The sequence below is a fragment of the Delphinapterus leucas genome, chromosome 1 (assembly GCF_059928025.1).
Source record: "Delphinapterus leucas isolate spDelLeu-1000000601 "Yukka" chromosome 1, BTC_Dleu_Yukka2, whole genome shotgun sequence".
Lineage (NCBI taxonomy): Eukaryota > Metazoa > Chordata > Mammalia > Artiodactyla > Monodontidae > Delphinapterus > Delphinapterus leucas.
The window spans coordinates 50521468-50546056 of record NC_143129.1 but is presented as its reverse complement, the minus strand read 5'-3'; the positions used below and the strand labels follow the sequence as shown (position 1 = coordinate 50546056).

Below are 24589 nucleotides of genomic sequence, written 5' to 3'. Positions count from 1 at the left end.
TTTACTCTTGCTTTCATCAGTTGTGCATGTGACTGTTTTCTTCTTCAGCATCTATCAGAACTGCTTCATCAAATTTAAGGTCATAGTAATATAGGAGTATATTCACATTTTTTTGAGCTAATCACAGATTCACGAAGCCTCATAGCCAGTAGAACCCGTAGCCCTACACCTACTCCAACCACATGTCACCACCACCTCATTTTACTATTGTCATGCATGTTAAGGTAACTTGGACAAAAGAAAAGAGCCACTGGAATGAAGAATTATGTTTTCTTTTCCCCAGTAATACGTACTTTTCAAAGTTAACCTCTGTTTCTACTTTTTCCAGTACTCCATATAATTTTTAAAAAGATAACTTAGCACAAGACTTTAGTTAAAAATGAATTTATATCATCTGGGACCAGAGACATTAAAGTGATTTTTGAAAAGTCATGTACACTTTCTACCCAGTCGTGCTTGAAGGTCTTTATGGTTTAAGACCTTCCTTGGGACTTGGGTCCCACAATAGAAGGAAACATTATAGGACATTTAAAACCCCTTACTATCTTGGATGCTATGAGTCTATGAATTACATCTGATGTAGGTGCCCATTTGTTGTTGATATTGTTCCTGTGAGTTGCAAGAATTGTGTATCTGCAATTTCTTTGACCACCAGGGAACAAGCTTGCATTCTTAGTTGCTTGACCAGCATGTTCTTTCTCTTTGTTGGGTCTAGACTAAACCTATGGTTACAATGCAATTGGAATTGCAGAGAGCTTGAAGAAAGTTCAGATTTCTAGGTACAAAGATTTTAGTTTAGCTAGTCTAAGGTAGGGCCTTGGAGTCTGTATTTTTAACACAGCCCCTAAATGATTGAATTGTAAGCAGTCTTTACGCTGGCATTTGGAAACTACTAGTCAAGACAATTCACAAATATAGAAATTTTTAAAAATTATATGAATTCATATCTTTAAAATTTATTTTCAAAATATAGTTATAAAAATATTTATAGTTTTACAAATTAATCAGGAGATAAAAGAAATTTAACTACAAATAAAATTTTTAAAGCTTCCTCATGGGAGAAAAACAAAATATATAGTTTTTCTTTGTGTATATTTAAACTTATTTGCATTACATATTATGGACAACTATGATTACCCTTAATATATATAAGAACCTTAAAAATCAATAAGAAGAAGGCAAATACCCCAATAGAAAAATACATAGTCTGTGAACAGGAAATTCACAAAGGAAGAAATAATAATGACAAAATGAATGTGAAAAACTGTACCTCATTAATAAGCAAAGAAAGAAATGTAAATTAAAACAATGAGGTTCCGTTTTCCAGTTACCATTGTCAGAGATTAAAATGTAGGATAACCACTCAGTATTGGAGAGGTATAGGAAACAAATACCCTCCTACACTGCCAGCAGAGATTGTAGATTTGACATTTCTGGAAAACAGTATGTATGTATCAGTAGCCTCTCAAATGTTCACATCTTTTTAGTTATCTCATTCTAGGAGTCTGCCCTAAGAAAATCACAGAAATGGCCAAGAATAAATGTCCTGAAAGAGGTAAATATGTAAATGATGGCACAGATGTATGATAAACTCTTAAACTAAATATTCCTTCAAAAGTATTCTAATGATTGCTTATTTATTCATTTAAAAATATTTAGTGAGTACCTACTGTATACCAGATACTGCTCTAGGTATTGACAATATAGCTATAAACAAGTGACAAAGGAGAATGTACATGACATAACAATCATTGAAAAATAGTACACAATATGGCCCACATCACAGTGATTGTAAGGAAACCTTTATACCGGTTAAAAACACAGATTCCCAGGCTTCTTCCTTGGCAATTCTGACTGGGGTAGGACCAGAGGGATCTATTTACGATCAGTAAAGTTTGGCAACTGTTTGTTAGTCTGTAAAGGATCCTAACTTAATTTTTTCAAGTATATACTGATTGATAGAAGCGACTGCAGGGAAAAGCACCAAAATCTTGGCAGTAGTTTGTTCCAAGTGACAAGGTTACAGGGAATTTTATACTTTTTAAAGTTTCTACAATTATACATTACTGTAACAGAAACAAATATTTTGTATTGTCTCCCTACTATGACAAAAAGTAAACCATAATATAATTCAAAATAACATGATTTAATTACAACAGAAAGAATAAATAAAAGGAAAATAGTTGATAACAAAATGTTATGTATTTCAATAAGAAAATCTTTAGACATTACTACACTGGAAGTTAAGAGAGAAGTATTTACATGGCTGAACCAATATTTAGAGGCCCAGTGTGATTTTTTTTAAAAAAACATTGAGTAATTCTTGGTAATGTTCTGAATAAAACAGTGTATAATCAACCACCCATTTATATGACAGCTGCACTTCTGGAAAGTTCATTGTATATTTTAATCACACAAAGAAACAGTTTAATATATGGAAGATGGGTTCTAGCCTTAGATAATTACAAACAGCTTTCTCGCTTCCATGACAACTTTTCAGGGCAAGGGACACATCTTCATCTTGCATCGTTATCCCACACATTGCAATACTTAAAACCTTCCCCAGGGTCTTCCCCACTCCCTAAATTTAAATAGGCTTCCCTATTAAATCATGTCATTATAATGACAACCAAAGTCTCTCCCAAAAACCTTCCCAGATGCCACTCCATGGAAGATATCTCCCCATTTAGAACCAGAAATCTAAAGCTTCTATCAGATAATAATTTATGTTTACATTACACATTTTTCCACAACTACGTCCCCAACACAGTACTGTACACAACATACTGGCTGCATTAAGGAATGTCTGAATAGTAAATAAAAATGAAGCATGAATTATAATCACCACCTGAATTGTATTCTTGTGTTCAGTGGTTGAAAGTCACACAGACTTGCATCTAAATCCTTGCTCCAGATTATATTAGCACTTTGACTTCAAGCAGTTTACATGTCCTCAGTCTCAGATTCTTCATCTGAAAATTGGCTATGATGGGAGTAGGGCAGTTCTGTGGTTTAAATGAAATACAGCACATGAAGCTCACCGTACTGTATGACACTCAACAATCATTTAGCAACATGCTCCGGATGTTTCTATCCCATCCATCCTGTCCCCATTCCCTTGAAGGTGCAGGAAGCCTTGGATGCTCTCAGGGTCATGTTTACACTCAGGGTGGAAATGGATCATGAACCTCTCTACTTTCGCTTCATGGTTTATAGCAATTTGATTGCCTAGAAATAGGAAGTAGGGGTCTAGCTTTCTAGTCAAAGAAATATTTTCATTGGAGCATGTTTCTTCCACCCTCCAAATATATAAATGTGCAGAAAAGTTTTGAACAGTTTCATGTTCTCAGCAGGGCTTAAATAATATTGTAGTTGAGACTCTCCAAAGTAGAATGAATCTGAAAAATTAATGAATGCCCAGACTCCCTCTATGAAGAGCACCTAAAACAATAGTAAAAATAAACAAACAGTTTCATGCATTTAGAATTGAAGGAAAATCTAAGATAATTTCTAAGAGATTGAAAATGAACTGAACATAAAATTTCCCTTGAGAGAAATCTACTATACCTATTATATCAATGATTGTCTTTTAAGGTATGTGTGTGTGTGTGTGTGTGTGTGTGTGTGTGAGATTACTTTGTTAACTTGAAAAATGTTTAAGTTTTTGCATCTCAATAACGTTTCAAAAATATTTGCTAAACGGCTCAACACCAGTCAAAACAGAGTTACTTTCCAAGGAGATTCCCTAACCTATTTATTCTTGTTAATAGTTTTTTTTCTGACATCTAACTTAAATCTATTCTATTGCTATAATGATATGCCTGTTTCTTCTTGCTTTGACTACCAGGAAGGAAAACCCTTGGTTACACCTAGGAGGACTTAGACCCAGATTCTTCACAGTACAAATGGAGGAGATCTACAAAAGGAGAGGGTTTCTTCACTAGAGTTTGTTTTTCACTGGTATAAGTTATTTTAAGTGGCTTCAAAATAGCAATCCTACTTCTAGAACAAACAGAATAAGTAAATGGCTGGAAGAACAGGACTTTGCCTGTGGTTATACCTGGCATTCATATTGATTTGGATCCTTTTTCATTATCAAAGAGTAATTAATTTTCTTTTGATTAATGTAAACAACCTAAACAGAAAATCTGCTTCCAGTGGCTGGCTGCTTGCCAACAATCTCTGTATTATGATTCATTTAGTTCTTGGTTGAGAAACAGTAAAACTTTTCCATTCTGCTTGTTTTCACCTATTGCATTTGCTGTGTCATGCGTTCCATCCTTGGCATATGTTCCCAGAGAAGATGGTCCTGGGGAGAAACAAGATGCTAATGTTCTAACAAGCCAGTTAATTTTGCTTTTCTCTCTATGGTAGGAGATCGCAGTAATCAGTGCCCCTCTGGGTTTGCCTTAGATTCAGTTGGACCCTTTTGTGCTGGTAAGTATGGAAATAAATCATTCATTTTTATTTTTTATTAAGCTGTTAATGCTACCATTTAATAGACATTTACTGTCGTTTTGCTAGATATTTAAGAATCACAACAGTCTTATAAATGTCCCATTTTACAGGTGAAGAAATTGAGATGTGAAAAAGTTAACTGCCTAAGATCACTCAGCTATCTAGTGGCAGAGCTAGATTTGAATTTAAGGTAGATACAAAGCCCTTGCTCTTCCGATTAGTCCACAATCAAGTGTGTCAAGGATCATGATCAAGTAAAGGGGTAGAGGGAACACAGGGACAAAACGCTGGACTTCGTCTGGCCACCTGATTGCCATGAATGTGGAACAGCAGTAATTCAACTCTAAGTCACCTAACCTGAGAACTGCTTAATCGTAGGATAGGGCTGGATTGTGGGTGGAGGACTAATGACTAAACCAGCCTTGTGCCATCCAAGTACCTGTGCAAGAGGGTCACGGATAAGTAAATAACTAAGTAAATGACTTGAGGAGCTCAAGTTAGCATACATAGTGCCTTGCTTTTCTTTTTTTTTTTTTTTTAATAAATTTATTTATTTATTTATTTTTATTTTTGGCTGCGTTGGGTCTTTGTTGCTGCACACGGGCTTTCTCTAGTTGCAGCAAGTGGGGGCTGCTCTTCGTTGCAGTGCGCGGGCTTCTCGTTGTGGTGGCTTCTCTTGTTGCGGAGCACGGGCTCTAGGCATGTGGGCTTCAGTAGTTGTGGCACACGGGTTCAGTAGTTGTGGCTCACGGGCTCTAGAGTGCAGGCTCAGTAGTTGTGGCACACGGGCTTAGTTGCTCTGCAGCATGTGGGATCTTCCTGGATCAGGGCTCAAACCCCTGTCCCCTGCACTGGCAGGCAGATTCTTAACCACTGAGCCACCAGGGAAGCCCCACAGTGCCTTTCTTTTTGCTGGTAGGCAATGTAATGTAGTATAGTGGTAAAAAGGTGGTCTTTAGAAACTACACTGCCCAGGTTCAGATCCCAGCTCTGCAAATAATGACCTATGTGACCTTGAGCAATTTACTTAACCTCTTCTGCCCAGGTTCAAATCCCAGCTCTTCGAATAATAACCTATGTGACCTTGAGCAATTTACTTAACCTCTTTGTTCCTCAGTTTTATCATGCAAATGAAGATAGGAATAAAAATACTTAGCTCCTAGGAATGTTGAGGAATGAGTTAATGTAGGTAAAAAGCATTTAGATCACAATAAATTGTCATTATATCTCAGCTGTCATCATTGTTGTTTTAGAATTAATCTAACCATTTATTCACTCTCAGAGATAATTTGAGGACCCCAAATTAATTTTTATTTCGTGTTTCCATCCTGTGGCACTTAGAGCATTTCCTGTTACATTTGATTCATTCATTGGCCTCTATAAGCAACTCTTTTCACCAACTTTAATAACTCCTTGAAAGTAGGGCTTCTTCATACTAATTGGGTCTTTTTGTTTCTTCTTTCAGATGAAGATGAATGTGCAGCAGGGAATCCCTGCTCCCATATCTGTCACAATGCCATGGGAACTTATTATTGCTCCTGCCCAAAAGGCCTCACTATAGCTGTGGATGGAAGAACTTGTCAAGGTAGTCACAAAGCTAAGTCTAATCAACACATTTAAGCAGTGGACATGGCAGTCTCTGACCTAGGAAAAGCGTGGTAGACCAGTGCTCTTCTTTCCTACTCTTTCTGCCCCCACCTTCATTAAGTTGAAAAAGTAAGGAAGAGGGAATACTGCTCACACACTGCCTTCACATGGGGTGCTCTGTGGACAGCAATGCCTGTAGTGACTCACTCAATCCCCACAACACAATGAGAAGAGGCAGGCAGGACTATTACCATACTCCTTTTACAGGGATAAAAGTAGGAAGGAAGAGGTTTATAAAGAAATTTAGTAAATTGCACAATCATGGTACGTTAAAGAAAAATGCACTTTTCTATCAGATTCCAGGTATGCTTCAAAGTTAGAACTTGTATAAAAGCCTAGTTGTATAATAAACTAAAAATGATGAAAAGAAGAAAGGATTTCTTCCTCTATGCCCAAGGAGACCCCCTTCTAAATGCTAAAGAGAGAGAGAGCAGGGGCATAGGAGTAACTTTTATGGAATGTCCAGTATGGATTGGGCACCTCATAAACATTATTTAATTTTCAAAGCAATGCTGAGAGGTGGATATTATTATCATCATTTTACAGATGAAAAAACTGAGATGTCAGAAAGGAGAAGTACCTTTTTTCAGCCACCTAATTTATAAGTGGTCTGTTGGATGGCTTGGTCTGTGAAGACATCACACTGTCCTGCTATGAGCTTGTCAACTACTCAACCCACCTGAAATGACACACCCCCAAAATTCGCCATTTTTGCTCTTGTATATTTCAAGTGTCGTTCACTGCTTTTCTTATCCCCGTTTCACAACAGGTTCTTTGGTTGGTTTTCTTCAGTTCCCCCTAGTTGAATGACTCACTTTGTTGCAGATATTGATGAGTGTGCTTTGAGTGGACACACTTGCCATGCTGGTCAGGATTGTGACAATACCATTGGATCCTATCACTGTGTGGTCCGCTGTGGAGTTGGCTTTCGAAGAACCAGTGATGGGCTGAGTTGTCAAGGTATACAGATGGAGGCCCTTGCTTTATCTTCATTGTATTACACATTAAAACCCCTGCCTGTTGAATCACTTAGAGTAAACGCTCTTTAATAGATTGAGCTTCTTAGTAAAATGTTTAAGTGTAATATGCCATGGCTATTTTAAGTATTTGTAACAAACAAAGTGGTTTTGAATAAAACTTGCCTGTAATATTTGAGAGAAAAGATCATACAGCATGATCTTAATAGAATCTATTTAATAAAACTCCATAAGACTGAATATTTACTGCAGGACTTAAATAGAACTTATTATTTTAGAGCAGTTTTAGATTCACAGCAAATTTGAGTAGAACATAAAGAGATTTTCCATATTCTCCCTGCCGCAACTCATGCACAGCCTCCCCTGCTACCAGCATCCTGCACCAGACTGGTACATTTTTTTTTTTTTTTTTTTTTAACCAAGGATAAACCTACATTAACACATAATTACCACCCAAAGTCCATTGTTTACATTAGGATTCACTCCTGGTGTTGTATATTCTATGGGTTTAGACAAATGAATAACGTCATGTATCCTCCATTATAGTATCATACACAATAGTTTCCTTGCCCTAAAAATCTTCTGTGTTCCACCTAGTCATCCTTTCCTCTCCCAACCTCCAGAAACCACTCATCTTTTTATATATATATATATATATATATAAATTATTTTTTGGCTGTGCCGGGCTTTCTCTAGTTGCGGCAAATGGAGGCTACTCTTTGTTTCAGTGCGGTGGCTTCTGTTTGTTTCCGAGCTTGGGCTCCAGGCATGCAGGCTTCAGTAGTTGTAGCACGCAGGCTCAGTAGTTGTGGCACACGGGCTTAGTTGCTCCGCGGCATGTGGGATCTTCCCGGACCAGGGCTCACACCCGTGTCCCCTGCACTGGCAGGTGGATTCTTAACAACTGCACCACGAGGGAAGTCCCTCATCTTTTTATTGTCTCTCTAGCTTTACCTTTTCCAGAATGTCATGTAGTTGGAATGATGCAGTATGTAGCCTTTTCAGATTGGCTTCTTTCACTTAGTAATATACATTTAAGATTCTTCTATGTCTTTTCATGGCTTGATAGCTTATTTCTTTTTAGTGCTGAAAAATAATCCATTGTATGAATGTACCACAGTTTATATATCCATTCTACTGAAGGACATCTTGGCACTTACAAATTTAAGCAATTATGAATAAAGCTGCTATCAGGATGTTCCAGAGGAAGAAACACTGGATACAAAATGAAATTCTTAATAGTAGAAAGAATGAATGAATTATGGTACATCTATACCATGAACCACTATGCTGCCATTAAAAAGAATGGAATGAAGCTCAACTGTTTGGCTTAGACAAATAGCCAACAACCGTTTGGCTTAGAATTTCCATGAGGCGTTGTTGAATGAGAACACCAAGATATAAAAGAGTGTACGCAACTTGTGTAGAAAAGATTATGTGACGGGAAAACAAACAATAACCAAAGAAAAAGGAAACGGACGTATATATTTAGGAAGAGATATAGGTTTACATAAAAGAGATATGTTATTATTTATATTAGATTGTTAATGTAAGTTGGCTTTGGTGGACAACAAGGGAAGCCAAGTGAAAGAAGAAGAAAAAACTGCACTAAGAAAATCTTTTAAAAGTATATGATCACAGATCAGGGAGGAGACAAGATGGCAGAGTGGAAGGACTTGAGCTCACCTCCTCTCACGAAAACACCAAAATCATGACTAACTGCTGAAGAAACATCGACAAAAATGACCTACCAAAAGAACCTGCCAAAAAAGATATTCTACATCCAAAGACAAAGAAGAAGCCACAACAGGGTGATAGAAGGGGTGCTTCCATGATATAATCAAACCCCATACCCACTGAGTGGGTGACTCACAAACTGGAAAATAATTATATCACAGAGGTTCTCCCACAGGAGTGATAGTTCTGAGCTCCCCTTCAGGCTCCCCAGCCTGGGTGTCTGGCATTGGGAGGAGTAGCCCCCAGAACATTTGGCTTTGGGGCTTGAGTGCAGGAGCTCCACAGGACTGAGGAAAACAGAGATTCCACTCTTGAAGGGTGCACATACGGCTTCACATGCACTGGGACCCAGGGCAAAGCAGTGACTACATAGGACCCTGAGCCAGACCTACCTGCAGGTCTTGGAGGATCTCCCAGGGAGGTGGGGGGTCACCTGTGGCTCACTGTGGGGGCAAGGACACTGGAGGCAAAGACCCCAGGGAATATTCATCAATGTGAGTTCTCCGAGAGGACTTGGCAGCAAGAACTGGCCCCACCTAACAGCCTGTAGGCTCCAGTGCTGGGACACCTCAGGCCCAACAACCAGCAAGACAGGAACACAGCCCCACCCATCAGCAGACAGGCTGCCTAAAGTCATCCTGAATCCACAGCCACCTTTAAACACACCCCCTTGATATGGCCCTGCCCAGAGGGACAAGACCCAGCTCCACCACCAGTGGGCAGGCACCAGTCCCTCCCATTAGGAAGCCTTCACAAGTCTCTGGACCAACCTCACCCACCAAGGAGCAGACACCAGAAGCAAGAAGAACTACAGTACTGAAGCCTGAGAAAAGGAGACCAGAAAGTTAGACAAAATGAGGTGGAACAGAAATATATTCCAGACAAAGGAGCAAGATAAAACCCCAGAAGAACAACTAAGTGAAGTGGAGATAGGCAATCTGCCTGAAAAGACTTCAGAGTAATGAGAGTAAAGATTATCCAAGATCTCAGAAAAACAATGGAGGCACAGACTGAGATACAAGAAATGTTTAGCAAAGAGCTAGAAGATTTAAAGAACAAACAGAGTTGAACAATACAATAACTGAAATGAAAAATACACTGGAAGGAATCAATAACAGGATAAATGAGGCAGAAGAACGATTAAGTGAGCTGGAAGAGAGATGAGTGGAAATCACTGCTGCAGAACAGAATAAAGAAAAAGGAATGAAAAGAAATGAGGACAGTTTAAGAGACCTCTGGAACAACACTAAACACACCAACATTCGCATTAAAGGGGTCCCAGAAGGAGAAGAGAGAGAAAGGGCCTGGGAAAATATTTGAAGAAATAACAGCTAGAAACTTCACTAACACTAACTTCACTTCACTAACATGGGAAAGGAAACACTCACTCAAGTCCAGGAAGCACAGAGTCCCATACAAGTCCCATACAAGATAAACCCAAGGAGGAACCACCAAGACACATATTAATCAACTTGACAAAAATTAAACACAAAGAGAAAATATTAAAAGCAACAAATAACATACAAGGGAATCCCCATACAGTTATCAGCTGATGTTTTAGCAGAAACTCTGCAAGCCAGAAGGGAGTGGCGCGATATATTTAAAGTGATGAAAGGGAAAAACCTACAGCCAAGAATACTCCACCCAGCAAGGCTCTTGTTCAGATTCAATGGAGAAATCAGAAGCTTTACAGACAAGCAAAAGTTAAGAGAATTTAGCACCACCAAACCAGCTTTACAACAAATGCTAAAGGAACTTCTTTAGGCAGAAAAGAAAAGGCCACAACTAGAAACAAAAGAATTATGAATGGGAAAGCTCACCAGTAAAGGCAAACATTCTGTAAAGGTAGCAAATCATCTATACACAAATATGACATCAAAACCAGCAATCGTGAGGAGAGTACAAATGCAGTACATTAGAAACGCATTTGAAATTCAGAGACCAGCAACTTAAAATAATCTTATATATATATATATAGAGAGAGAGAGAGAGAAAGAGAGAGAGAGATTGCTATATCAAAACCTCATGGTAACCACAAACCAAAAATCTACAATAGATACACATACAAAAAGGAAAAAGCAATCCAAACACAACTCTAAGATAGTCATCAAATCACAACAGAAGAGAACAAAAGAGAAATGAAGAAAAATGACGTACAAAAACAAATCCAAAACAATTAACAAAATGGCAATAAGAACATTAATATCGATAATTACCTTAAATGTAAATGTATTAAATGCTCCAACCAAAACACATAGATTGGCTTAATGGATACAAAAGTAAGACCCGTACATATGCTGTCTACAAGAAACCCACTTCAGACTAAGGGACATGTACAGACTGAAAGTGAGACGTTGGAAAAAGGTATTCCAGGCAAACAGAAATCAAAAGAAAACTAGAGCAGCAAAACTCATATCAGACAAAATAGACTTTAAAATAAAGACTGTTATAAGAGACAAAGAAGGACACTACATAATGATCAAGGGATTGATCCAAGAAGAAGATATAACAATTGTAAATGTATATGCACCCAACATAGGAGCACCTCAATATGTAAGACAGATGCTAACAGCTATAAAAGGAGAAATCGACAGTAGCACAATAGTAGTGGGGGACTCTAACACCCCCCTTGCCTCAACGGACAGATCACTCAGATAGAAAATCAATAAGGAAACACAGCCCTTAAATTACACGTTAAACAAGATGGACTTAATATTTAAGCACTCCATCCAAAAGCAGCAGAATACACATTCTTTTCAAGTTCACATGGAACATACTCCACAATAGATCACATGCTGTGCCAGAAAGCAAACCTCAGTAAATTTAAGAAAACTGAAATTAAGCATCTTTAACAACCACAATGCTATGAGATTAGACATCAACTACAAGAAAAAAAACTGCAAAAAACAGAAACACCTGGAGGCTAGATAATATGTTACTAAACAATCAATGGATCACTGAAGAAATCAAAGAGGAAATCAAAAAATACCTAGAGACAAATGAAAACAGATACACAACAATCCAGCAACTTTGGGATGCAGCAAAAGCAGTTTACGAGGGAAGTTTATAGCAATACAATGTTACCTCAAGAGACAAAAATCTCAAAAACAACAACCTAACCTTACACCTAAAGCACCTAGAAAAAGAAGAACAAACAAAAGCCAAAAGAAAAGAAATCATAAAGATCAGAGCAGAAATACATGAAATAGAGATGAAGAAAACAATAGAAAAGATCAAAGAAACTAAAAGCTGGTTCTTTGAAAAGATGAACAAAATTGATAAAACTTTAGACAGACTCATCAAGAAAAAAAAGGGAAAGGGCCCAAATCAATAAAATTAGAAATGAAAAAGGAGAAGTTACAATGGGCACCACAGAAATACAAAGGATCCTGAGACTACTACAAGCAACTAGATGCCAATAAAATGGACAACCTAGAAGAAACAGATGAATTCGTAGGAAGGTACCATCTCCCAAGACTGAATCAGGAAGAAATAGGAAATATGAACAGACCAATCACAAGTACTGAAGTTGAAACTGTGATTTAAAAACTTCCAACAAACAGAAGTCCAGAACCAGATGGCTTCAGAAGCAAATTCTATCAAACGTTTAGAGAAGAGTTAACACATATCCTTTGGAAACTGTTTCAAAAATTGCAGAAGAAGGAACACTCCCAAACTCATTCTACAAGTCCAGCATGACCCTGATACCAAAACCAGATAAAGATACTACAAAAAAAGAAAATTACAGGCCAATATCACTGATGTACATAGACGCAAAAATCCTCAACAAAACACTAGCAGACTGAATTCAACAATACATTAAAAGGATCATACATCATGATCAATTGGGATTTATCCTAGGGATACAAGGATTTTCCAGTATGCACAAATCAATCAGTATGATACACCACAGTAACAAACTGAAGAATAAAAGCCATATGATTATCTCCACAGATGCAGAAAAACTTTTGACAAAATTCAACACCCCTTTATGATAAAAATGCTCCATCCAGAAAGGGGGCATAGAGAGAACCCACCTCAACATAGAAAGGCCATATATGACAAACCCACAGCTAATGTACAGTGGTGAAACTGAAAGCATTCCTCTAAGGTCAGGAACAAGACAAGGATGTCCACTCTCACCACTTTTATCCAATATACTTTTAGAAGTCCTAGCCATGGCAATCAGAGAATAAAAAGAAGTAAAAGGAATCCAAATTGGAAATCCAAAGAGTAAAAAAATCCAAAAAGTAAAACTGTTACTGTTTGCAGGTAAAGTGATACTATACATAGAAAATCCTAAAGATTTTGCTACCAGAAAACTACTAGAGCTCAATGAATTTGGTAAAGTTGCAGGATACAAAATTAATACACAGAAATCTGTTGCATTTTTATACACTAACAATGAAAGATCAGAAAGAGAAATTAAGGAAACAGTCTCATTTACCATCGCATCAAAAAGAATTAAATACCTATGAATAAGCATACCGAAGAAGGCAAAAGACCTGTACTCTGAAAACTAAAATGCTGATAAAAGAAATTGAAGATGGCACAAACAGATGGAAAGATATACTGTGGTCTTGGATTGGAAGAATCAATACTGTCAAAATGACTATACTACTCAGAGCTATCTACAGACTCAGTGCAATCCCTATCAAATTACCAATGGCATTTTTCCCAGAAGTAGAGCAAAAAAATTTTTTAATTTGTATGGAAACACAAAAGTCCCTGAATGGCCAAAGCAATCCTGAGAAAGAAAAACAGAGCTGGAGGAATCAGGCTCCCTAACTTCAAACTATACTACAAAGCTACCATAATCAAAACAGTATAGTAGTGGCACAAAAACAGAAATATGGGTCAGTGGAACAGGATAGGAAGCCCAGAAATAAACCCACACAACCTATGGTCAATTGATCTATGACAAAGGAGGCAAGACTATGAAATGGAAAAAAGACGGTCTCTTCAATAAGTGGAGCTGGGAAAACTGGACAGCTACATGTAAAAGAATGAAATTAAAACATTCTCTAACACCATACACAAAAATGAACTCAAAATGAATTCAAGACCTAAATGTAGGACCAGATACTATAAAACTCTTAAGAGGAAAACATAGGAAGAACACTCTTTGACATAGATCGCAGCAACATCTTTTTGGATCCACCTCCCAGAGTAATGAAAAGCAAAAATAAACAAATAGGACCTAATTAAACTTAAAAGTTTTGCACAGCAAAGGAAATCATAAACAAAATGAAAACAACCCACAGAATGGGAGAAAATATTTACAAACAAAGTGACCAACAAGGGATAAACCTAAAAATATACAAACAGCTCATGCAGCTCAATATGAAAAAACTAACAACCTAATCAAAAAATGGGCAGAAGATCTAAATATACATTTCTCTAATGAAGACATAAAGATGGCCAAAAAGCACATGAAAAGATGCTAAATATCACTAATTATTAGAGTAATGCAAACCAAAACTCCAATGAGGTATCACCTCACACCAGTCAGAATGGCCATCATTAAAAAGTCTACAAATAATAAATGCTAGAGAGGATGTGGAGAAAAGGGAACCCTCCTACACTGTTGGTAGGAATGTAAACTGGTACAACCACTATGGAAAACTGTATGGAGAAACCATACATATATCCAGAGAAAACCATACTTCGAAAAGATGCATGCACCCCAATGTTCATTGCAGCACTATTTACAATAGCCAAGATATGGAATGGCTAAATGGCCATTGACAGAGGAATGGGTAAAGAAGATGTGGCACGTATATACAATGGAATATTACTCAGCCCTAAAAAAGAATGCAATAATGCCATTTGCAGCAACATGGATGGACCTAGAGATTATCATACTAAGTGAAGTAAGTCAGAAAGAGAAAGATAAATAGTATACGGTATCACTTATACGTGGAATCTAAAAAGATGATACAAATGAACTTATTTGCAGAACAAACAGACTCACAGACTTTGAAAACAAACTTATGGTTACCAAAGGGGAGAGGTGGTGGGGGGAGGGATATATTAGGAGTTTGGGATTAACATATACACACTAATATATATAAAATAGGTAATTGAAAAAGACCTACTGTATAGCACACAGAACTCTACTCAATAATCTGTAATAACCTATATGGGAAAAGAATCTGAAAAAGAATGGATATATGTATATGTGCAACTGAACCGCTTGGCTGTACAACTGAAACTAACACAACATTGTAAATCAACTGTAGCCCAATATAAAATAAAAATTAAACTTAAAAAACATGTTATCACATTTGTGCATTTATGTGACGTGTACAGGTTTTGAAAGATTAAATTAGAAAATCTGAAATAGAAAACAAGAACAAAATAAGACATTGGAAATCTCGAACTTGGGAATGTAAGATTAGAACGTGAAGAGCCTAAAATATGGTGAGATTGTTCTTTTGAGGGTTTGTAATAGAACAAAAGTGGCAGGAGCTTGAGGTGAGTAGAGACCTGAGAGAGGAATTTTGTTGGGATAGGAAAGATTTGATTATGTCTACAGGGTTGTGGGAAAGATGACAGTAAGGAGAAGGGCATTAAAAATACAGAAGAGGAGGGCATGATCAGTGGACCACAGTCATCGTGATGAGGAAGGAGGAGATGGGCTGCAGAGATCAAAAACTCAAATAGAGGAACTCTTCTTAAATGGAAGGAGTGGTCTCCCTTTTTCTGGAATGAAAGGAAGGAAAGGGGAGAAGTTACAAAATACAGGCAGGTGCACACAAGTTTGGGGAATTCATGCCTGCAGGTTTTTTTTTCCATTGCACTATGACCCAGATGGTGTTCAGGAAGATTAATTTGGCAGTGACTACAAATGAGGAGAAAAGCTAAAGTTGCTGCAGTCATTTGAGTGCAAGGTAATAAACACCTGCATCAGACTAATAGCAGCAAAAATTGGGAAGAAGGGTCAAATTGCAAAAGTTGTTGCAGAAGACTTAACTTTATTATTTTTTTTTTTCTACCTTCAGTACTCCAGGCTGTCCGCAACATTCCAGGGCTAAAAGTTCCTAGAAACTGGAATGGGAGCCATATGGTAAATAAAATAGTTAAAATAGAGAAGTTTTGCATCAACATAGTTCTGAATCACTAGCAAACTTCTACCTTGGAGTAGTGTTGAAGAGAATAACCCTCTCCAGCAGTTAATTCTATCAATTATCTAGCAGATCCTTTGAGAGCACTTCAATTGGATTCTTTTTAGGGAAGATCTTAAACATCATGATCACTAAAATATTTAACATTTGGGATAAATTAAGCCAAGTTTTCTAACAGCATGTAAAGCAAGTTTTGTTTTCTTTAACAGATATTAATGAATGTCAAGAATCCAGCCCCTGTCACCACCACTGTTTCAATGCCATAGGAAGTTTTCACTGTGGATGTGAACCTGGGTATCAACTCAAAGGCAGAAAATGTGTGGGTAAGAAGAGGGCTATGAATTCAAAGCAGTAACATCTTTGTAACTTCTTTTTTTTTAATTTAATTTTATTTATTCTTTTATACAGTAGGTTCTTATTAGTCATCAGTTTTATACACATCAGTGTATACATGTCAATCCCAATCACCCAATTCAGCAAACAACCATCCCCACCCCCCCACCGCTTTCCCCCCTTGGTGTCCATACGTTTGTTCTCTACATCTGTGTCTCTATTTCTGCCCTGCAAACTGGTTCGTCTGTACCATTTTTCTAGGTTCCACATATATACGTTAATACATGATTTTTTTTTCTCTTTCTGACTTCACTCTGTATGACAGTCTCTAGATCCATCCACGTCTCAACAAATGACTCAGTTTCGTTCCTTTTTATGGCTGACTAATATTCCACTGTATATATGTACCACATCTTCTTTATCCATTCAACTGTCGATGGGCATTTAGGTTGCTTCCATGAACGGGCTATTGTAAATAGTGCTGCAGTGAACATTCGGCTGCATGTGTCTTTTTGAATTATGTTTTTCTCTGGGTATATGGCCAGTAGTGGGATTGCTGGATCATATGGTAATTCTATTTTTACTTTTTTAAGGAACCTCCATACTGTCCTCCATAGTGGCTATATCAATTTACATTCCCACCAACAGTGCAAGACGGTTCCCTTTTCTCCACACCCTCTCCAGTATTTGTTGTTTGTAGATATTCGGATGATGTCTATTCTAACAGGTGGGAGGTGATCTCTCATTGTAGTTTTGATTTGCATTTCTTTAATAATTAGTGATGTTGAACAGCTTTTCATGTGCTTCTTGGCCATCTGTATGTCTTCTTTGAAGAAATGTCTATTTAGGTCTTCTGCCCATTTTTGGATTGGGTTGTTTCTTTTTTTAATATTGAGCTGCATGAGCTCTTTATATATTTTGGAGATTAATCCTTTGTCCGTTGATTCGTTTGCAAATATTTTCTCCCATTCTGAAGGTTCTCTTTTCATCTTATTTATGGTTTCCTTTGCTGTGCAAAAGCTTTGAAGTTTCATTAGGTCCCATTTGTTTATTTTTATTTTTATTTCCATTACTCTAGGAGGTGGATCAAAAAAGATCTTGCTGTGATTTATGTCAAAGAGTGCCCTTCCTATGTTTTCCTCTAAGACTTTGATAGTGTCCAGTCTTACATTTAGGTCTCTAATCCATTTTGAGTTTATTTTTGTGTATGGTGTTAGGGAGTGTCCTAATTTCATTCTTTTACATGTAGCTATCCAGTTTTCCCAGCACCACTTATTGAAGACACTGTCTTTCCTCCATTGTATATCCTTGCATCCTTTGTCATAGATTAGTTGACCATAGGTGTGTGGGTTTATCTCTGGGCTTTCTACCTTGTGTCATTGATCTATGTTTCTGGTTTTGTGCCAGTACCAAATTGTCTTGATTACTGTAGCTTTATACTACAGTCTGAAGTCATGGAGTCTGATTCCTCAAGCTCCGTTTTTTTCCCTCAAGACTGCTTTGGCTATTCAGAGTCCTTTGTGTCTCCGTACAAATTTTAAGAGTTTTTGTTCTAGTTCTGTAAAAAATGCCATTGGTAATTTGATAGGGATTGCACTGAATCTCTAGATTGTTTGGGGTAGTACAGTCATTTTCATAATGTTAATTCTTCCAATCCAAGAACATGGTATATCTCTCCATCTGTTGGTATTGTCTTTAATTTCTTTCATGAGTGTCTTATACTTTTCTGCATACAGGTCTTTGTCTCCCTAGGTAGGTTTATTCCTAGGTATTTTATTCTTTTGGTTGCAGTGGTAAATGGGAGTGTTTCCTTAATTTCTCTTTCACATTTTTCATCATTAGTATATAGGAATGCAAGAGATTTTCTGTGTATTAATTTTGTATCCTGTAACTTTACCAAATTCATTGATTAGCTCTAGTAGTTTTCTGGTGGCATCTTTAGGATTCTCTATGTATAGTATCATGTCATCTGCAGACTGTGACAGTTTTACTTCTTTTTCAATTTGTATTCCCTTTATTTCTTTTTCTTCTCTGATTGCCATGGCTAGGACTTCCAAAACTATGTTGAATAATAGTGGTGAGAGTGGACATCCTTGCCTTGTTCCTGATCTCAGAGGAAATGCTTTCACTTTTTCACCATTCAGAATGATGTTTGCTGTGGGTTTGTCGTATATAACCTTTATTATGTTGAGGTAGGTTCCCTCTATGCCCACTCTCTGGAGAGTTTTTATCATAAATGGGTGTTGAATTTTGTCAAAAGCTTTTTCTGCATCTATTGAGATGATCATATGGTTTTTATTCTTCAGTTTGTTAATATGGTGTATCACATTGATTGATTTGCGTATATTGAAGAATCCTAGCATCCCTGGGATAAATCCCACTTGATCATGGTGTATGATCCTTTTAATGTGTTGTTGCATTCTGTTTGCTAGTATTTTGCTGAGGATTTTTGCATCTATATTCATCAGTGATATTGGTCTGTAACTTTTTTTTTTGTAGTATCTTTGTCTGGTTTTGGTATCAGGGTGATGGTGGCCTCATAGAATGAGTTTGGGAGTCTTCCTTCCTCCGCAATTTTTGGAAGAGTTTGAGAAGGATGGGTGTTAGCTGTTCTCTAAATGTTTCATAGAATTGACCTGTGACGCCATCTGATCCTGGACTTTGTTGGAAGATTTTTAATCACAGTTTGAATTTCATTACTTGTGATTGGTCTGTTCATATTTTCTGTTTCTTCCTGGTTCAGTCTCGGAAGGTTATACCTTTCTAAGAATTTGTCCATTTCTTCCAGATTGTCCATTTTATTGGCATAGAGTTGCTTGTAGTAGTCCCTTAGGATGCTTTGCATTTCTGCAGTGTCTGTTCTAACTTCTTCTTTTTCATTTCTAATTTTATTGATTTGAGTCCTCTCCCTCTTTGTCTTGATGAGTCTGGCTAATGGTTTATCAATTTTCTTTATCTTCTCAAAGAACCAGCTTTTAGTTTTATTGATCTTTGCTATTGTTTTCTTTGTTTCTATTTCATTTATTTCTGCTCTGATATTTATGATTTCTTTCCTTCTTCTAACTTTAGGTTTTGTTTGTTCTTCTTTCTCTAGTTCCTTTAGGTGTAAGTTTAGATTGTTTATTTGAGATTTTTCTTGTTTCTTGAGGTAGGATTGTATAGCTATAAACTTCCCTCTTAGAACTGCTTTTGCTGTATCCCATTGGTTTTGGATCATCGTGTTTTCATTGTCATTTGTCTCTAGGTATTTTTTCATTTCCTCTTTGATTTCTTCAGTTATCTCTTGGTTATTTAGTAACATATTGTTTAGCGTCCATTTGTTTGTGTTTTCTATGTTTTTTTGCCTGTAATTGATTTCTAATCTCATAGCGTTGTGGTCAGAAAAGATGTTTGATATGATTTCAATTTTCTTAAGTTTACTGAAGCTTGATTTGTCAACCAAGATGTGATCTATCCTGGAGAATGTTCCATGTGCACTTTAGAAGAAAGTGTAATCTGCTGTTTTGGATGGAATGTCCTATAAATATTAATTAAATCTATCTGGTCTATTGTGTCATTTAAAGCTTCTGTTTCCTTATTTATTTTCATTTTAATGATCTGTCCATTGGTGTAAGTGAGGTGTTAAAGTCCCCCACTATTACTTTGTTACTGTCAATTTCCTCTTTTATAGCTGATAGCAGTTGCATTATTTATTGAAGTGCTCCTATATTGGGTGCATATATAATTGTTATATCTTCTTCTTGGATTCATCCCTTGATTATGTAGTGTCCTTCCTTGTCTCTTGTAACATTCTTTATTTTAAAGTCTATTTTATCTGATATGAGTATTGCTACTCCACACTTCTTTTGATTTCCATTTGCATGGAGTATCTTTTTCCATCCCCTCACTTTCAGTCTGAATGTGTCCCTAGGTCTGAAGTGGGTGCCTTGTAGACAGCATACATATGGGTCTTGTTTTTGTATCCATTCAGCAAGCCTGTGTCTTTTGGTTGGAGTTTTTAATCCATTCACATTGAACTTAATTATCAATATGTATGTTTCTATGACCCTTTTCTGAATTGTTTTGGGTTTGTTTTTGTAGGTCCTTTTCTTCTCTTGTGTTTCCCACTGAGAGAAGTTCCTTTAGCATTTGTTGTAGAGCTGGTTTGGTGGTGCTGAATAATTTAGCTTTTGTTTGTCTGTAAAGCTTTTGATTTTACCATCGAATCTGAATGAGATCCTTGCCGGGTAGAGTAATCTTGGTTGTAGGTTCTTCCCTTTCATCACTTTCAGTATATCATGCCACTCCCTTCTGGCTTGTAGAGTTTCTGCTGAGAAATCAGCTGTTAACCTTATGGGAGTTCCCTCGTATGTTATTTGTCATTTTTCCCTTGCTGCTTTCAATAATTTTTCTTTGTCTTTAACTTTTGCCAGTTTGATTATTATATGTCTCGGAGAGTTTCTCCTTGCATTTATCCTGTATGGGACTCTCTGTGCTTCCTGGACTTGGGTGGCTATTTCCTTTCCCATGTTAGAGAAGTTTTCGACTATAATCTCTTCAAATATTTTCTCGGGTCCTTTCTCTCTCTCTTCTCCTTCTGGGACCCCTATAATGCAAATGTTGTTGAGTTTAATGTTGTTCCAGAGGTCTCTTAGGCTGTCTTGATTTCTTTTCATTCTTTTTTCTTTACTGTGTTCTGCAGCAGTGAATTCCACCATTCTGTCTTCCAGGTCACTTATCCGTTCTTCTGCCTCAGTTATTCTGCTATTGATTCCTTCTAGTATAGCTTTCATTTCAGTTATTGTATTCTTCATCTGTGTTTGTTTGGTTTTTAATTCTTCTAGATCTTTGTTAAACATTTCTTGCATCTTCTCAATCTTTGCCTCCATTCTTTTTCCAGGTCCTGGATCATCTTCACTATCATTATTCTGAATTCTTTTTCTGGAAGGTTGCCTATCTCCACTTCATTTAGTTGTTTTTCTGGGGTTTTATCTTGTTCCTTCATCTGGTACATAACCCTCTGCCTTTTCATCTTGTCTGTCTTTCTGTGAATGTGGTTTTTGTTCCACAGGGTGCAGGATTGTAGTTCTTCTTGCTTCTGCTGTCTGTCCTCTGGTGGATGAGGCTACTAAGAGGCTTATGCAAGTTTCCTGATGGGAGGGACTGGTGGTGGGTAGAGCTGACTGTTGCTCTGGTGGGCAGAGCTCAGTGAAACTTTAATCCATTTGACTGCTGATGGGTGGGGCTGAGTTCCTCCCTGCTGGTTGTTTGGCCTGAGGCAACCCAACACTGGAGCCTAACTGGGCTCTTTGGTGGGGCTAATGGCAGCCTCTGGGAGGGCTCACGCCAAGGAATACTTCCCAGAACTTCTGCTGCCAGGGTCCTTGTCCCCACGGTGAGCCACAGCCACCCCTCGCCTCTGCAGGATACCTCCCAACACTAGCAGGTAGGTCTGATTCATTCTCCCCTGTGGTCACTGCTCCTTCCCCTGGGTCCCGATGCACACACTACTTTGTGTGTGTCCTCCAAGAGTGGAGTCTCTGTTTCCCCCAGTTCTGTCAAAGTCCTGCAATCAAATCCCAGTAGCCTTCAAAGTCTGATTCTCTAGGAATTCCTCCTCCCATTGCCGGACCCCCAGGTTGGGAAGCCTGACGTGGGGCTCAGAACCTTAACTCCAGTGGGTGGACTTCTGTGGTATAAGTGTTCTCCAGTGTGTGACTGACCCAACCAGCAGTTATGGGATTTGATTTTACTGTGATTGCGCCCCTCCTACCGTCTCATGTCTCATTGTAGCTTCTCCTTTGTCTTTGGATGTGGGGTATCTTTTTTGGTGAGTTCCAGTGTCTTCCTGTCAATGATTATCCAGCAGCAAGTTGTGATTCTGGTGTTCTCACAAGAGGCAGTGAGAGCACGTCCTTCTACTCCACCATCTTGGTTCCACTCTCCCTTTGTAACTTCTTAATGGTGCCTTATCTAATCCATGTGCCGTGTCCTGCGCTGGATTGTAATACCATGCATCATGTATGTGATCCATGCAAAAACAAAGTGGAAGCAAATGCTATACATTACAGATTTCATCTTCTAATTACATAACCATTTTTTTAACATTTCCCCTATTTTGTTACCAATTTTTTCACAAAATCATTATATATATATATATATATACACTTATATATAATGTATAAATATATAATTTTTCTTTTTCTAGGAGGAGGAAGTGGTTGGTATGGCTACCAGCTATGTGAAGTAATATTTTATTTTTTTTATCATAACGTTTTAAAATAAAGTGCGTTACATAACTTGATTTAAACACTTTAACCTTTCACCATGATTATATAATCATCTATATTAGTTTATGATATCCTTAAAATCTGAAGGTATAATTTTTATGCAAAGTCGGAAGAAATCACTTTCTCAATCTGCATTACCTTTGTTCTTTCATCAAGATGTAAATGAGTGTAGACAGAACGTATGCAGACCAGATCAGCACTGCAAGAACACCCGCGGTGGCTATAAATGCATTGATCTTTGCCCAAACGGAATGACCAAGGCAGAAAACGGAACCTGCATTGGTGAGTGTCCGGCTGTCTCAGCTCGTGATTCATTTACCATCAACAAGCCAAATAAGGCATTCATTCTTAAAACAAATGATTAGAATAAATACAATCTAACAAGGAAATATCTTTTTCTATAGGCTTTTTACTCCCAACTTCTATTATTGTTGAGCTCTGGGGTCCCAGGGTCATGGCTATACCAGGAAATGAAAGCTCACCAGGGAGACTTAGCCCATTTTGAACTCCCATCAGTTACACAATTGGTTTATATAGTTTCATATCCACATACATTAATATTATGTCATATAATTTCTAATATGAAATTTAGCATATATATTAAGAATTTTATTGGAAGGATGAAGAAAAAAATTATGTTTGTAGAGATTTATTAAAAGTTCAAAATAGAAAAAACAGCGATCACATCCTCCCCACGACCTCCTCCAAAAGCCGGAACAATAGGTTCTTTGAAGATAGCCCGGATCAGGGACATCTGTGTCTGAAAGCATTGGAAACCTTCACTGAGTCACTCAGAGACTTTCTGGTCCAACATCTCACAGCGTTGCTGTAACTTCAATGAACTATATACCAGTCTGAGCCGTGTGGATGAAAGGCTCTTGGTGCTGCAGCCAGGAGTCAGTGCTGTGCCTCTGAGGTGGGAGAGCCAACTTCAGGACACTGGTCCACAAGAGACCTCCCAGCTCCACATAATATCAAATGGCGAAACTCGCCCAGAGATCTCCATCTCAACACCAGCACCAGCTTCACTCAACGACCAGCAAGCTACAGTGCTGGACACCCTATGCCAAACAACTAGCAAAACAGGAATGCAACCCCACACATTAGCAGAGAGGCTGCATAAAGTCATAAAAAGTCCACAGACAGCCCAAAACACACCACCAGAGGTGGACCTGCCCACCAGAAAGACAAGATCCAGCCTCATCCACCAGAACACAGGCACTAGTCCCCTCCACCAGGAAGCCTACACAACCCACTGAACCAACCTTAGCCACTGGGGACAGACACCAAAAACAACGGGAACTACGAACCTGCAGCCTGCAAAAAGGAGACCCCAAACACAGTAAGATAAGCAAAATGAAAAGACAGAAAAATACACAGCAGATGAAGGAGCAAGATAAAAACCCACCAGACCTAACAAATGAAGAGGAAATAGGCAGTGTACCTGAAAAAGAATTCAGAATAATGATGATAGTAAAGGTGATCCAAAATCTTAGAAATAGAATAGAAAAAATGCAAGAAACATTTAACAAGGACCTAGAAGAACTAAAGAAAAAACAAACAATGACGAACAACACAATAAATGAAATGAAAAATACTCTAGAAGGGATCAATAGCAGAATAACTGAGGCAGAAGAACAGATAAGTGACCTGGAAGATAAAATAGTGGAAATAACTACTGCAGAGCAGAATAAAGAAAAAAGAATGAGGGCTTCCCTGGTGGCGCAGTGGTTGAGAGTCCGCCTGCCGATGCAGGGGACCCGGGTTCGTGCCCCGGTCCGGGAAGATCCCACATGCGGCGGAGCGGCTGGGCCCATGAGCCATGGCCGCTGAGACTGTGTGCCCGGAGCCTGTGCTCTGCAACAGGAGAGGCCGCAACAGTGAGAGGCCCACGTACCGCAAAAAAAAAAAAGAATGAAAAGAACTGAGGACAGTCTCAGAGACCTCTGGGACAACATTAAACTCACCAACATTTGAATTATAGGGCTTCCAGAAGAAGAAGAGAAAAAGAAAGGGACTGAGAAAATATTTGAAGAGATGA

At 38.0% G+C, this 24589-nt stretch overlaps 1 protein-coding gene across 1 annotated transcript in view; it reads left to right on the top strand.

Moving 5' to 3' along the window:
- Nucleotides 1-24589, top strand: part of HMCN1 (hemicentin 1) — a 528232-nt gene that overhangs the window by 471059 nt on the left and 32584 nt on the right. Inside the window, exons 98-102 of the mRNA XM_022593376.3 lie at nt 4375-4437; nt 5924-6043; nt 6931-7065; nt 16156-16269; nt 22705-22830. Coding sequence (XP_022449084.2) covers nt 4375-4437; nt 5924-6043; nt 6931-7065; nt 16156-16269; nt 22705-22830 — 558 coding nt within the window. The remainder of the gene's footprint in view (nt 1-4374; nt 4438-5923; nt 6044-6930; nt 7066-16155; nt 16270-22704; nt 22831-24589) is intronic.